Raw genomic sequence first — 16,469 nt, 5'->3', positions numbered from 1 at the left:
TCTCAAAAGATTATTTGAATCTCAAGAAATTTATACAAATAAAATATTAATAAAAGAATAATTATTTTAGTACTTAAAATTTACAAATTTGTACATGGTGTGTAAATTAAAAATTATATATTAAATTAATAGTTAATATTTTAATTTACATTAAATAATAATATATTTATTATTTACAAAATATTCAAGAATATAATATTAAATTGAATCTATCAAACCTAACAATCCACATTTATATCAAAAAATGATTTCTTATTTTAAAAAAAATTATAGAAATAAAAATATTATAATGGAATAATCATTTTAGTAATTAAAAATGATGAATTTGCATATGATATGTATCAAACCTAACAACCTACATTTGTGTATCTTTTGATATATTTCAAGTTTAATTGATATTTTAAGTAACATTAAATAATTTAATATTTGGCTGACTCTTTCGTTAATGTACAAAAATAAAATAGTAAAATAAAAATAATTGATATAATAATTAAAATATATAGGTGCATATGTTTTGTGTTTTGAAATCTTGATTGATGCATTATAAATAAAATTGTATGATATCTATTCATCATATTATATTAATTTTAATATATTTTTTCATATACACCATTAGCATATACATTTTCTATGTATTTATACATTATTTGTGAGTATTACTATTTAACTTTAAATTTAGTATTATTAATGTATTTATGGAATTTATATGTATTTCCTTAGCATACCTAAACTTTTTCATATTTTTCGTCTATATCCATGCATTTCCAGAACATACCCATATTCAAGTTGTCCAATACGATATCCGATGCCGATACTTTAATCTTTGGTATCACTTACCCTACATAAATCTGAAAAAAAAAGAACATGTGTATCTTGATCAATAGGAACCAAAATCCTATTAACCAATTTCCCCTTTCTCAAAGTCCAAAAAATAAAAAATAAAAAATAAAAAAACTCATATGTAAAGCTAGGTTTAAAATAGTTTAACGATGTGTATCATATGATATTTCAGTTTTTGACCTCTCCCATGCACCTTGGAGGTTACAACTACAAGATAATCCCTGACAAATAGGCAAAAAAAAAAAAAAAAACAGTTGCATCTTATCAAAGCTCAATATGCTCTTTTTTTTTTCGTATCGAGAGTATTGGTGCTTTTAACTATAATGTAAAGAATTCAATATAAATAGGTTTTAAAGGAAGAATGCAAATGAAATGGGTCACAATTGCATCTATGTAAATACAAGCATGAATTTGATCAATGACCTATTAAACTCGTTGATATAACAATAATTTATGTTTTTTTCTTAATTTTTAGGAAATATCAGAAAATTAAAAAAATATATTTGATACATTTGAATCTTGGTAAAAAGCATTATATGATGGATTTATCAATGATCAACCAAGCTCAATGATCTAACAACAATCCAATGTGTCTTGAAATGAATTTTTAGTAGATTGGAAGCTCAAACATTGTTTGATGCATTATTAATAAAGTTGTAAGATATCTACCTGTTTTTTATTTTATTTTTTTGAAATCAGATATCTACATGTTTTAGATGATGCTATTGTTGATTTTAATATATTTCTTCAAAAACCATCGAAGTATGTATTTCTTATGACTTCGCACCTTATTCATCATTATATTTATTAATATATTTGCGAGATTTGTAAAAATCCCTCCAATAGTCCAATGTATCAAAGAGTGTCAATGGTTTTCCACGGACTACATGTATATTTAAAGTATATCGTAATATATATCCATATCCAATGTTTACAAAGTATATGATATATCCATAATTTTCCACTGTATCCATGTGTATCGTAATATGTATATATATTCAAAGGCATATGATATGATATGTATCCATGTCCAAGCTTACCGATTTTAAAACCCCCTACTACTAGTCCTATTCTGCAGCTAGAAGCTTAATTTATCATCAACCAACAATTGCCAAATGCTTCTGTTGAAGATTATTCGAGTGGGTCAAATTACTGGAAGGAACGAGAAAAAAAAACGTATTTGCTACCTTATAATTGATGGACATATCATCTCCAATTGTTCTTGTACCAACTTACAACGCTTGATCAAAAGGAAAAAAAGTAGTTGACATTAAACACAACATGAGAGAGAATCTGTGTGGACAGTAGACCAAACACAAGACATCAAGGTTTGTCAGATTAACTTTATCTGATGGTTAGCCTGTAAGAACACTACTGGCAGTAATAACCAGCAGCAAATCTGAAACTCTGAAGGCATGTACACTTAGAGTCATTTAATAAAGGGGTTACCTACAATAGTATAGTCTATCAAACAAAACTGATTTGCACAATATAAAGAAAAACATAAGGCAAAACTAAAAACAAAACAAGAAAAAAAAAAGGAGCCCTGCATTTCCTACAATAGTTAGTACTTCATTGTTTCTCCACCTCTTCAACCTCACCATGACAGCCACAGTCTGAAATGGACGAAGATGAGGATGGAGATGCACTGGTCTTACCCTTGCTATCTGAAGCAGTGGAACCCATTTTCATGGTTTCCCCTGGTTTCTGTTGTCGTAAAAGCTGCAGCTGGCTTTGCAGAATCTGGAAAAGGAAGGGGAACAAAAATAATAAATAAAACAGGGGCACAATTACTTAACAAAAAATATCACAATTGAATCAATTGCCCACTAGTCATACAGTGGATGTCCATATAAGTGAAGAAAAAACGTTCCATAGATAGAGACCAAATCATGAAGCAAAATAAAACATCGGTTGAACTATGATTTACAGTGGAAAGTGTTAAGTTAATTGTCCCAAATCCATCTGGATCTTTCTAATACTGGGTTGAATTAAATCCAAAATTCTAATCTATGTTAATCAAGCACATAGAAACACTCTTAAACCCCATAGATAGGGAGGAGTTCAAGCGGGAATACCTTCAACCAGCATGGAACTCATACAAGGGATTTCTTATGTAATATTACATCATATTTTATATATTACAAGATATTCCAAATACCAAGAATCTCCCTATGAAAGAAATATACAGAACAAAATCATCATAGCTCATAGGTGGTAGGTTAAAATTGACTATGTTGCAGGTTGTTTAGAGTTTACATGGAGTGAAGGAACCGGGGGGTTACTAATGAATTGAAGTTTTACTACATAACTAAGTCCACTCTAGATGCGTTAAATTATGGTGTAAATGTATGGGAGTGTGAATTTCATTCTAGATGCTTAAGTCCATTCAGTATGAATCTCATTTGCAATGGTGTAAATGTATGGGAGTGCAAACAGGTAGAGAATAAGTTCTGATTTGCTTTTGCTTCAGATTTGACCATCTTATTTGTTTGTGAAAAGTAAAATTAAGTAGTCCCCAATTCATAGTTTATATGAAAGAGAATGGAGGTAGGAGAATTATTTGTGGGAGTGATGTAGGAAGCAAGATGATGTGGTCCCCGCTTTATGTGAGACAACTGAGGTAGGAGAAAGGTGGTGCAAATTTTGCATCAGTTTCTTGCATGCTATATTTGCACAGCCAGTGAGTGCAAATAAGACAAATGAGGGCAAATTTCTGTATCAATTAGGATGCAAATCATAGTTACGAACAAACAGATGCAAAAAAGGATGTGCAAATGTTTTTTGCCATGCCACATTCTTTGATCTTGTCAAGTCAAGGGCTAAGCATGCAATCCAGGCAAGAAGCGACTCCAGCTTCAGAAGAGGACAAGGACAATGAAGGAGAAAGGGAAAAGATGAATAATCAGAAATCAAATCCTTATTTCTTCTTCCAAAACATCCTTTTCTACATCTCCTCACCCCACTTATGTTCCAGTCAAAATCTAAAATGGGTTTCAGTAGTTTCTCTGTAGTATCTTAACTAAATAGGAAAATGGAAATTTTCAAGTCGCTCTTTTTAAAATTAACTACATGGGTTTTCAGAATTTTTTTAATTTCAAGAATCTTATCTGGGTTTTAGAATATATATATATATATATATATATATATATATATATATATATATATATATATTATTTTTTCATAGGTTTCTTGTATTGAATCATATAGTAGTTGAGAAAGGTAGGAGTTTTAAGTTAATTAATCATGTTCTCCATGGGTTCCTTGTATTTAACTAACAGTCAAGAAGTTAATGGAGAAGGCATTCGATCCATATCCAAATTCTCTAGCCCAAAAGTCAGTTTTCCTCCAACTGAACAACTTATGAACAGTACAATGTAGTAATGTACAAAGTTTACATACACCCTTTATGGAGGATAGTCACTTCTACCTCTCCCCTTACATTTGCCTTACACTTGAGCCTGAAATAATTGATTCCTAACCACCCCTTGTTTTGCTAATGCATCTGCCATGTAGTCAGCAGAACTCGTACCCATTGGATTTTTACCTGAGTGTTGTTAATCAGCGATACAATTCTTGATATCATTTTTATACGTCCACATAGATGTCTTGTTATTCAACAACCACCCTATCACAACCTTTGAACCACCTTCATGGTTCAAAGAATCAATACGCTCAGTACTGAAAATTTCAGTTTCAAGCCATTAAAGATACCAATTCTCTACCCATTATTTTCACTTCACACCCCTTTTGTCATCGTTAACACATACCTGTTATTATTATTTAAAAGTAACAGATGTCACTAATTCTTTTATATAGCATATCACCTATCTCAAAAACCAATACATATCAATACTTGAACCATGGTCACCTTTAATGATTTATCCACTCAGCTTCATGTATCTTGCCCGCTGCACACCCTCCAAAACAGCCATCATCTCTACCCTTAGAGAATATCCTAACAAATCAGGCCTGAAATTTTGATGGGAGCTCCTTTGGAAATCCGGGCATTTCAGGAGTAGGAGTATTCAGAAATTCTGAAAGGAGGATATTGGGTCTGTTTTCAGGACCGATTGACACCGGAAACTCACTGAAGGCTGAGCTTTTGGCATTACTGCAAGGGTTAAAGTTAACCAAAAAGTTAGGATACAGGCATATTGAGGTGGAAGGGACTCAAAAGTAGTAATTTCCTGGGCAGAAAACAGTAGCCATACCCCGTGGACGTTTAAATAAGCGATTAGGGAAGTGGAAAAGATTGCAAAGGAGGTTGAGACTGAATTTAAATGGGTCCGAAGAAGTGCAAATGGGCTAGCTGATGCTTTAGCAAAACAAGGGGCATTGAGACAGCAACTATTTTGGGCTGCACTGTAATGAGGGATAAAATACAGTGATTGAAGGGATCAACAGTCCCATCACCAAGTTGTATAAACTGTTTACAATCTGAAATTTAATAAAATACATGCTTACTGATAAAAAAAAAATCAGGCCCGAAAACATAACAGCATGACCCTCTTCATTCCTAAGAAAACCTCCCACCCCTGAAGGCCCTCAGGCCTCAGTTCCCCATACTGCTGTCATTGAAGTTAAGCCTTATGAATCTCCTTTCCAGTGGCACCCAATTGTTGTGAGACAATTTTTCTTGAAGATGTTCCTACAAATTCCACTTTCCAATTATATCATCTATTGAAAGAAAAGGCTTCCAATGATTTGATCCAATGAGCCATGGCCACCCTAACTATAATGCATTCAATTATTGCTTCCTTCTCTCCAGTTCCTTAATGCTCTGTTTGGTTTGAAAGAAAAGGTAGAGAAAGGAAAGGTAGATAAACCTATACAAGGTTTGCACAGGTTTTCCTATCTTTCTCTTCCTTTCCCTTCATTCAAACCAAACATAGCCTAAAGATTCTTGCATTCCCCTCTTCCTAAATTGTCAAAATGAGTGCTACCCTGGTGCATACATGATTCTTCCCATTTTCTTTCACCAAACAAAGGTTGATGATAGAACAAGCTAGTCATGCTTGATGTAAGCGTCCACTTACACCCAAATGAAGAAAAAAACCATTTCCAAATACAAATGGACAAAAGATTAGCAAGTCCCACCATTAGCTTTGCAAAGAATACACCAATTAAGGAATAAGCTATAATTAGGCCTCCTCTTCTGCATCAAATCAAAAGTATTAATTTTCTCATGGAAAACCTCCCAACAAAATGCACCAATTTTAAGAAGGATTGGCCAGCTCCAAACCTCTTTCACAGGGAATGGCCACAAAAGGAAGGGGGGAGAATATAAGACCTTGAAGAAAGAAGCGCATGAAAAGGAACCCAAGGTATTAGAAGTCCAAATACGACCATTAAACTGAAGAGGATCTAGGAACTCCCCTTCTAGAACATGTAGAAGACTAAATACACTAGGAAGTTCTAAATCCCTAATACCCCTTTTAAAGCCTAAATTCCAATTTCCAATCAAAACCATTGAGTGAAAAAGAGGGACAGCAAACTTAGAAGTAGGTCCCTTTGAGAGTGGATACTGGATAGTGAGAATAAGGTGGGAAATTGATCTTTTAAAGGACATTCCCCTGCCCAAGCATGTTCCCAAAAGCTGATAATAATACTAGATCAAATATCATATTTGATACAATTGAGGAAGACCAGTAGGATACTATGACTTGTCTTCTAAGGAGAGGCTCATATAGCTCTAGCAGATAAGACAGCAACCCATCAATTGTCCATCAGCCAATGAATGCTAACCACCATTTGTGCTATAACATGTCCCTCTCAGGTAGTCTCGACAACCACAACCATTTTCCTAATAAGGCCATGCTCTTCTTTCATACATTCCTTATACCAACCCTCCTTGATTTTTGCTTCTAACACTACTTCATACTTAACCAAATGATCCTCTTTCTACTTTGTTTTGTCAAGATTCCTTGGGAAAAAAGGGTTGGGGATGTTGGGCATAAGGCTGGGTCAAGGTTGTACCAGAGAATAGCTCAAATTGTGCTTTCTTGAACAAGATTCAAAAAGGAACAGAAGCGGCTTCTACCTACCTCCATAAATGCTTGGAGTTCACTTCGAGACAAGTGGAATTTACAATTTTCTCATAGTAGTGATACACCTTATTTCAATGGATTGCATTTGTGTCAAAACTATTCAAGCCTAATAATGGCATTGGCCACTGTGCATGTCTAGACCATATGCATTTCACTTCAGATACATTTTGGTCTTGCTTACAATGACCAATACCCCTGAGGCAGGTGTGCATTAATAGTGTATAGTTATTTGCTACATTGCATGGATTGCTGACAGATTCCTTTATCGAACCTTAATGGCATTTTGGAATTTCTAATAAGGCCATTACCCGATGTTGGTCCCAGCTATCTGAAGTCTTAGGAGGGGTGGACTAAATAGAGACCAAACAGAAATTACTCAAGGGTGTCTTGGGTATATTAAAAGTTAAAACTTCATGTTCTCCATTATTGACCATCTCTGACAGGAGACTCCTGGATGCATCCCAAAAACACAGGGAGAGTTTTTGACTTTGTCGATGAAGTGTCTAAAGATTTCCTTCTGTTGAGATTGCACTTGATAAAGATGCTGTGTTGAAAACTGCTTTGACTCTGAATGGGGAGGTTGTTTGGGGTCCCACCTTTCGAAGAAATCCCAATGATTGGGAAATCAGCCCTTTGACTGAGTTGTTATGTCTAGTTCTAAGCACCTAGCCTAATCCTCTATCTGAAGATAAAAGAATCTGGTCATGGAGCTCCACAGGCAAGTTTTCCTCTCAGTCCTACAACAGACTGATGTCGTGTGAGGACAATGATTTCCCTTGGACCTTGATCTGGAATTCCCATGCTCCTTCCAAGGTTTCCTTCCTGGTTTGGACTGCAGTGTTGGGTAAATGTCTAACCACTGATCGGCTGCTTAGAAAGGGGATGCTTCTTACGAACATCCTATGCCCCTGTGCAATGGAACTCCTGAATCCTCCTCCATCTTTTCCTTCATTGCAGTTTTTCTTCCCATCTGTGAGAAAAAGGCTTTCTCCTGTTTTGGGGTTCAGTCTTGCTTATCTGAATCAGATCTTCAACTTCTGCAACGGTGGTCCCTCAAGAGCACTGAACACTAAGGGCAAATTGCTTTGGAGGATCTTCCCATCTTCCATCCAATGGGCCATCTGGAAGGTAAGGAATAGCCGATTTTTTTACAACAATTTTTCTGATATGGTTTCAGTAAAAAGAAAGGTTGTAGGTACTTTGTATTCTTGTTTAAGTGTACAAAGGACATACAGGGGTGCCCAGCTTTTCTCTTTTTTGCAAGCTGGACCTATCTTTTGTTGACATTTTTTGTATATATATATATATATATATATATATATAAAACAGATTCATTCAATTCATTGAAATATCAAAATATTTACAGCAAGGAAGACAAGAACTCTTATCTTCCGAAAACAATTTAAACCCTCCAAAGAGAGAAAAAGAGAAAAAGAAACAATTAAGTTACAGCTTAGCCCAAAATATTGCCTCCCTTTCTATCCCTTGTTTAGCTAATCCATCAGCTAAAGAGTTAGCTGATCTCTTAACCCAACTCATCCTGATTTCCATCTCCCGCACCAGCCACCTGAATTTCCTCTTCTCATTTCTGTAGTTCCATAAACCGCAGTCATCTTTAATCAGCCACCCTATCACCACCTCTGAGTCCCATTCAATTATGAGTTTCCTGACATTCATCTCCTTGGCTTTCTGAACTCCTTTCATAACTGCCAAGATCTCAGCTCTGAGGGAATCCCCCACACCAATTGGGCCTGAGAACAGGGCATAAATGACCCCGTTCTCATCCCTAAAAACACCTCCAATCCCAGATTGTCCGGATCCCCCCTACAACTCCCATCAAAATTTAACTTTAAGAAGCCAGCAGGTGGGGGAGTCCAGGACACCCTTATTATTGGTTTGACCTGAGTGCAGTTTGCAATCTCGCCCCACTTTCTCAACATGTCTTCCACTGTGTAATCTATAAATAGTTCTAGTGATTTCAGCCACTGTACTGCCCTTATGTGGATCACAGCCCTCAATTCTTCAGCCCCTCTCATTTTCAAAGAAGATCCTAGTATTTCTTTCTTCCCATAATGTCCAGCATACTGCAGCCCTCAGACCTCTCCACATAGTCCTTCCCCTTTTCATGTGCCACCTGAAAAAGGAAGGGGAAAATAGGCTCTGCAAGTTTGATGGAGGGTTCCACCTACACCCAAAGAGAGAAAAAGCCCACTTCCATATTGACTTTGCAAATTGGCAAGACACCAGTAAGTGAAAACCAGTCTCCCTGTCCGCTTTGCAAAGCACACACCAATAAGGTGACAAACAAGTATTGGGTCTCTTCTTTTGGAGCAAATCCCCAGTGTTGAATCTTTCCAAATAGGCTTCCCAACAAAAACTACCAACCCTAGGAGGAATTTGTCTGCAAAAAACCTCACTAACCGGGAAAGGGGAGGTTGCAGGACCGGTGGACTAGAAAAGGACTTTGAAGAAGGAAGCGCAAGAAAAAGAGCCTGTGGAGGTAGGGGTCCAAATTCTAGAGTCCACCTTAGAAGGGTCCAAGAAAACATTATCAAGAAGTTCAAAGAGGCTTGAAATACTATCAACGTTTGAATCCCTCACAGCCCTCCTCAGACCCAAGTTCCACCCAAACCCCGAACTGGAAGAAGAAGAGGTGATAAAAGAAGAAACTGGCTCATTTTTAAATTCAGAAAGAGCATACAAAGAAGGAAACTGTTCCTTAAGAGGAACATTCCCCACCCGAATATGTTCCTAGAATTTTATGGAATTACCTGAATTCAAATCATACCTGCCATGAGGGGAGAAGACTGGAAACAAATCATGAATGGCTTTCCAAGGTGAAGTGCTTGTGGCCCTTGCTCTGATTCCAGCATCCATCCATCTTGCTCCAGCCCATGTATGCTTGCCACTATTCTAGCCCATAGCTTCTCCGGCTCCAGAGGGAACCTCCACAACCATTTCCCCAGAAGGGCCGAATTCCTTATCCCAATGTTCCCAAGCCCCAAACCCTACCCTGTGGATCAACTTCCCCAAAACATTAGCAACCAGTAAAAACAAAAAAGGAGATAAGGGGTCTCCCTGTCTTATACCCCTAATGGCTGGGAAGAAATCTACCACTGTCCTATTCAGTAGCACTGAATAATGACAATTCCGAACACAGCCCATGATCCATTTGCACCAGCTAGCCCCAAATCCCATTTTGATCATAAATTTCCTTAAGAATTCCCAATCCACCATGTCATAAGCCTTCTCCAAATCCAGCTTACACACCACTCCCTTCTTTTTATCCTTCTTGAAATCCTCCACACTCTCATCGACAATGAGGATTTGATCTATGATTTGTCTTCCACTTACAAAGGCACCTTGATTTTGTTCAATTATGTCTAGCAATACTCGCTTCAGCCTCAAGGATAACACCTTTGCAATAATCTTGTACAGACTATTTACCAAACTGATTGTTCTGAAATCTCTTCGATGCAAAGCTTCTTTCTTTTGGGGAATCAAAGCTACAAAAGTGGAATTCACCCCCCAAATTAACAATTCATGTCCTATGAAATTCCTCAAAAACCATGAGAAGGTCATCTTTCAAAATGTCCCAACAATCCTGATAAAAAGCCATTGTGAACCCATCTGGTCCTAGAGCTTTTGTTTTGTCCATAGAAAACACAGCCTCCTTAATCTCCTCCAAGTCAAAGTTCCTTTCCAAACTCCTCCTATTATCCCCTCCCCTACATCTGCCCAGTCCAGACCTTCAACCCACACCCTTCCATTTACAGGCCTTCTTAGAATGGATTTAAAATGTTCCACACATACTCTGGCTATCTCCTCTTGTTAAGATAACTCAATTCCATCCACCACCAATTTGGAAATGAAATTTCTCCTTTTTCTTCCATCTGCTAGAGAATGAAAGTACTTGGTGTTCATGTCTCCCTCTTGCAACCATTTACACCTAGATTTTTGCCTCCGACTAATCTCTTCCTTATGAAGGCAATCCTCTAATAGGCTTCTCAAGCCCCTTCTTAATTCATTGTCTTCCTCTCCAAGTTTTCCCCTTTCTTCTTTAGAGTCGAGGCTTTCAAGTTGGTCCACCAAATCTCTCTTTCTTTCTTCTATCCTCCCAAACTCCAAAATATTCCACTCCTCAATCTTTGTTTTCAGGAATTGTAATTTCTTATGAAATCTCATCCCCTCCCATTCCACCAAGGGGTTACACTCATTCCACCACTCCCCTACTCTACTGGTAAACCCTGGATGGAGTAACCACATGTTTTTAAATCCAAAGGGGGCAAGTCCTCCACTCATTCCACCACTTCTTTGCATAACCACATGTTTTCAAACCTTGTATATTCCCATTGTACAGGATCTCATTGTACATTGGCTGATGTTATGTTTTCCTCATATATTAATGCAATAAAATACTTTACCTGTTTCAAAAAAAAAAAGTTATAGAAAACCTCAGAAATACTAGAAGAGAGTAGCATAAGTAGAATCATAATCAGTGTAGTTCTTGATGCAGTAGATTAAGTGTAATTTCCCGCCTAGAGTTTCAGTTTCTGATCCTTGGCCATTGGGAATACAAGCATGAATATGATAATCCAAACAATCAGTAACTAAAGAGTCCATGCTTCAAAGAGAACATTACAGACACAAGCATCATTTTTGCATCACTGCACAAGCCATATGACACCCATTCTGATCCAACAGAATCTTGGGATTTAGTCATAATTGTAAGCACTTAGAAAGAAGAACCAAGAATATCAATCACAACTTTTAACAGAACCAGAAAGGGAGATCAAGAATGCCAATAGATCACTGGAACAGTGTACCTCAATCTGGTGCTGAATAAATCTTTCTCTAGCTTCCAGATGACAACCTTCTACATTTACATCAGTTCCCAGTCTCTGCCCTGTAAAATTAGTACTAATCGCCTGGAAAGGGATGAATGGGTAGTGTGGAACCTGAGGATATGTGAAATTTGACTGTCCACCAGGGGTTGCAAATTGTTGTTGTTGCAGTTCCCCAGAAGCAGTTCTATCTCCAGTTGAGTCCATGGTACAGGAGTTTGCCGAAGGCATATACGTCGGGGGAAGTAAAGAATATCCAGGGTACCTGTTTGTAAGCAGAAAAGAAAAAATGGTTTCATGAGTCCTGTAATATCTTTTCACAACATATAACGTGAAACATTGCCACACTTCTATGTAATGAAAGTCCCAAGAATCTATAAAACAAGGACAAAAAACCAAATTCTATGTCTAGGAAACAAGATGAGAAATCCCCAGTCAGGTCTAATGAAACAAAACAATACATGTAAATGTTGGATCGAGAGTAATCTGGACTTTTCGGAACTTTGGGTATTCATTTCGATGCAATTCAGGTTTTGGCAGTGCCCCAGGGACCAAAAAAACATGGGATACTTTGATAAACACAACTCAGCATAAGACACCACTTTATCCATAAAAGCAAAAGTTACAAGTAGCTGCACCTTAATCCATGAAACATTCTCAAGGCAAGCTACTTGTTTAAAGCCAAATAAGGAATCAGCAAAGCAATCTATACTCAAATTTGAATGAGAAGTTAGTTAATCCTACACAAATCATTCAATGGCCAATATAAACAGATCATTTCATCCTTTTGAGCAACCAACCTAAACAGACAATGGAATATAACCTTCAAACTGACCCACAGATCCACAACAACAATAGATTAAAATATTAGTATGATTCACATAGAAAACATGTATATTGAATTATCCCACTTAATAGGCTATAATTAATTAAAGAAATAGGACTTGTTAGTATTGTGTAAGGCAGTTTATGTTAATACTATCATTTTAAATATTGTTTCAGTTATTTATTTATATAAAAAGATAACTCCAAACTTGTTTTCATTATCTTAGTTAATGTATCAACAACAACCACACGGAATGCAATACTAATCCTAATTTGGGGCACAATACATGAAACAGTGCTGATATATATTTTTTTTTGATCGGTAACATTATTGATTTATGGGAAATAATGTGTTTATTATACAAATATTGTTCCAAGCACCCTTATGCAACCTGGCAACCCCTGCTACCAACCCCAATACACCCTTTTATCCATACAGACTGGTAAGCTTGCCCGCTAGTAGTTACCCCTTGAGTTTTGTTCAGCCCTTGTTTGCCTATAGCATATGCCAACTTGTTCTCTCCCTTGGTATCTGCTGAACCTGAGCTCTTAGTTCCTCCACCATCTTTCTTATGTCTCGTAGCATATTTCTATATTTGAATGGGCCAGGATTGTCACATGATAAGCAGTCCAGAGTTATGCATGTGCCACATAGTTTGCAAGGTGTCTAGATGATTTTGGGCGACACTGGGGCGCCTAGTTGCCTAGTCCACCCAGGCGACACCTAAGAGATGAAGAATTTTATAATATAAAGAACTAACTTTTGGCTAGTTCCCTAGTTTTATATGCCATTCAGCATGTATATTAATTGAAAAAATAGCAATTCTCTTTATTAAGAACATTAAATTTCCTGTAAAAACGTGGCAAATCATCCATCCAAAAGATAAAAATCTTTTTCATACATTGATTTCATTATTTTCAAAAATAATACTACTATAATACTTAATAGAGAAATTTCATACCAATTAGCAGCTAAAGAAGGTTATTAACTTCATAAGATAAATATTTAAGATGCAAAGTAAAATAGAAAAAACCAAGGATGGAATTCCTGTTTTATTTAATTAAAGAGAGAAAGTAGAAAAAAAAGAACCTCTTTATATTTCTATTCTCTCTTTCCTCTTTCTTTTTCTCTCCTCAAAACCCTTTGATCTTTTAAATTCCAATAGTAAAACATTAAAACAAAGTATAAATGATATATATAGCATATAATAAAATGTATTGACACACATATTAATAAGATACAGCAATATAAATGATATTATATAAGACGCCTTGTCATTTTTGCCACCTAGGCAGGCACTTAGTTGCCTAGGCGATGCCTTGTCATCTATGATGTGTCGCCTTCCACCATAATATCTATGAAATTTGAAGGGCTAACAAGCTTTAAGCCTAAATGTAATGCTATTAATTCTGCTCTTAGAGAGTCTCCTTGATCTATCATACCTGAGTATGGTATTTACTAATCCCATACCCATCTCTAATCACCTCACAAATGCCTATCTTCAAGGATTTTCCATACTACACCCATCAAAATTCAGTTTCAGTTTATTCAACCTGGGAGACCACCAAAACCGAGCAATTGTTCTCTTTACTAATGTTGAGTTAGTTATATTATTCTAACCTCTCACAATGTCTTCCATTGAGAATGGTACAAATATTGGCAATGTTTTAACCCAATAAACCACTCTAATCACAATATTTTCTAAGGCCTCCTTAGAATGAACTTGTTCCTTGAATACTTTTACATTCCTTTCTTCCCATACTGTCCAAATTACTACTGATCTAGAACATCTCCATAGCAGTTTTCCTCTCCTTATTGGAAGCATGATCAAAGATTCTTCAAACATTCTGCCCACACCATCTAGAGCCACCCCCCCCCAAAATCAACCAAACAGTGAGAAAATATACTCCCAAATGCAGGAGGTAAAAGGCAAATGGGAAGTAGTTTCACCACTTGCTCCACATAGAAAGCAAATATGGAGGGAAAAAACAATCCTGTCTTCCTCTATGTAGCATTTCACAAATTATTGATTTTAGAATGAACCACCTCTCAACAAAACGCTTTAATTTTGAGTGAAATCAACCCTTTCAAGATAGCATTAGCCAAAAAACAATGGGGGAATGAGACCTGGAAAACAAATGAAAGAAAGATGTAGATATAAAAATTCCATTTGAGTTTGAGAACCACATTGATGGATCAAGAATGGCATCACCAAGAAGCTGAATAAGGTCTGAGGCAAGTGATGCTTCTCCTCACCTTAACCCACTTCTCAACCCAAGATCCCAAGAAATCCCTGATACAGAAAATGAGGCACAACCTTAAATTGTTTTGTTTCTATTGACACAGTGGGAGTGGAAGGTTAGATATTTATCATTCAATGGGATTTCCCCCACCCAAAGGTCTTCCCAGATTTTTCCTTTATCCCCAAAGGATATACCAATTATTGTGTGGAACAAAAACAAAGTAAGATATTAAAAATGGATTTCCAAAGAGAGTCAAATGTTGTTATAGAGGCAAATCCAGCCTCTCAACCATTTTTTGAGATTCTGTGGATGCTTTTGGTCACCACATACAGTTATCAATCAGTTAAACAGGTTCGGATTATAGAAACTAGATAACTGTGAGTGGACAAATGAGTTTCAGCATCAGCAGAAGAAGAATAGAAAAGAGAAGAAGGAAGAGAGAGGAGAGGATTTGAGAGAAACAGATGGTGGGGTTCAATGTGATACACTATTCCTTTTACTTTTTAATAATAACAGTCCAATTACAAATCTGCCCCTACTAAGGCGGCAGCAGTTACAACACCTTATAACAACTTAAAAATTACAGCCCAGCCCACTAATAACAGGCTCATAACTAAAAACAAATAAATGAGTTGTGATAATAAAAGGAAACCACCAACAAGATATAACACACCATAATTTGTTTGTGTCCAGAGGAAACCACCAAAACCATTTACCAAACAAGGAAAGGTTTCTAAGGTTCAGTTTGTCTAACCTTAACCCCCCCCCCCGAGCTCACATCGTCTGTCCCCGCCAATGAAATGTTGCCATGCCACCTTTTATTTTTGAAACTCAAATTTCACGGCGTCTAGAGTTAACAGCAGTCTGGATTCTAAAAAACACTAAATTTTATTAACCCGCTCAAGTGTCCTCCCTTCTATATCTCTCATAAACTTTTCTTTTCTTCTTCCCTCATCGCCATTACAAACACTGCAGCCCCTCGGCCGTATCTCTTCCTCCTGCTCTGCTTTAGACTTAAGATTATCAGTAGAGCAACCCTACTTCAGAGTTCAGATTTATGGTCAAAGAGCCCTAAGCCCTGAACCAGAATTTTGGTCCTTATCAATGATAATGAGATTTAATAAACAATAAACTCCAAATAACCACCACAAACACTGTTTTTTCCATATAAGATATGAATCAATTTTTAGTATTTATTGTGAACTCTCCTAGAAGGTCGTTTTAATATTTATTTATGAAACATTCACTATTACAGGGAATTCTGAAGATGAAACTTTCACTAAACAGATGTCCCATGCCCACACGCATGAAAACATGCGAAAGGGTTTAGTGGTTACCTTCTTTTCATCTAATCGGTAGGTGCACAGATGTAATCCATCAATTCATAACTAAGAAAATGAAATCCAGAATAAAGCTAACATCACCAACCCCACTAGGCAAGAGACCCTACCAAAAGTAAGAATGAATCGGAGTTTCAATGAAGATCTCTGGCACGCAATGGTGCTTGCTCCCTAAGTAGAAAGGGCAGAGGGATGAACTAGAGTTAGGGTTTGCAACAGGACACATGGATTTGAACTCCAAGGGTCCTCGAGCTCTGGAAGACAAAAAAGATAGAACATGAAAGTTGGTTGCAGTAGTTTCACGCCAGAAAGTGGTATAGCTCCTA

At 36.7% G+C, this 16,469-nt stretch overlaps 1 protein-coding gene across 8 annotated transcripts in view; it reads right to left on the bottom strand.

The window, feature by feature from the left end:
- Positions 1 to 2,158: 2,158 nt before the first annotated feature.
- LOC148879545 (ERAD-associated E3 ubiquitin-protein ligase HRD1B-like) overlaps positions 2,159 to 16,469 on the bottom strand; it is a 36,024-nt gene continuing 21,713 nt past the window's right edge. For all 8 annotated transcript variants that reach the window (XM_088961113.1, XM_088961110.1, XM_088961112.1 and 5 more), the window contains 2 exons: positions 11,717 to 11,999; positions 2,159 to 2,583 (listed from right to left, as the gene is read on the bottom strand). In XM_088961113.1, the coding sequence (XP_088817239.1) occupies positions 2,413 to 2,583; positions 11,717 to 11,999 (454 nt within the window). In that variant the 3' untranslated portion in view covers positions 2,159 to 2,412. The remainder of the gene's footprint in view (positions 2,584 to 11,716; positions 12,000 to 16,469) is intronic.

This window comes from Nelumbo lutea, chromosome 1, assembly GCF_056320005.1.
Source record: "Nelumbo lutea isolate HS-2025 chromosome 1, American lotus-T2T, whole genome shotgun sequence".
NCBI classification, from domain to species: domain Eukaryota; kingdom Viridiplantae; phylum Streptophyta; class Magnoliopsida; order Proteales; family Nelumbonaceae; genus Nelumbo; species Nelumbo lutea.
Note: the sequence above shows the minus strand (reverse complement) of the source record. Positions and strands in the feature narration are given on the sequence as shown.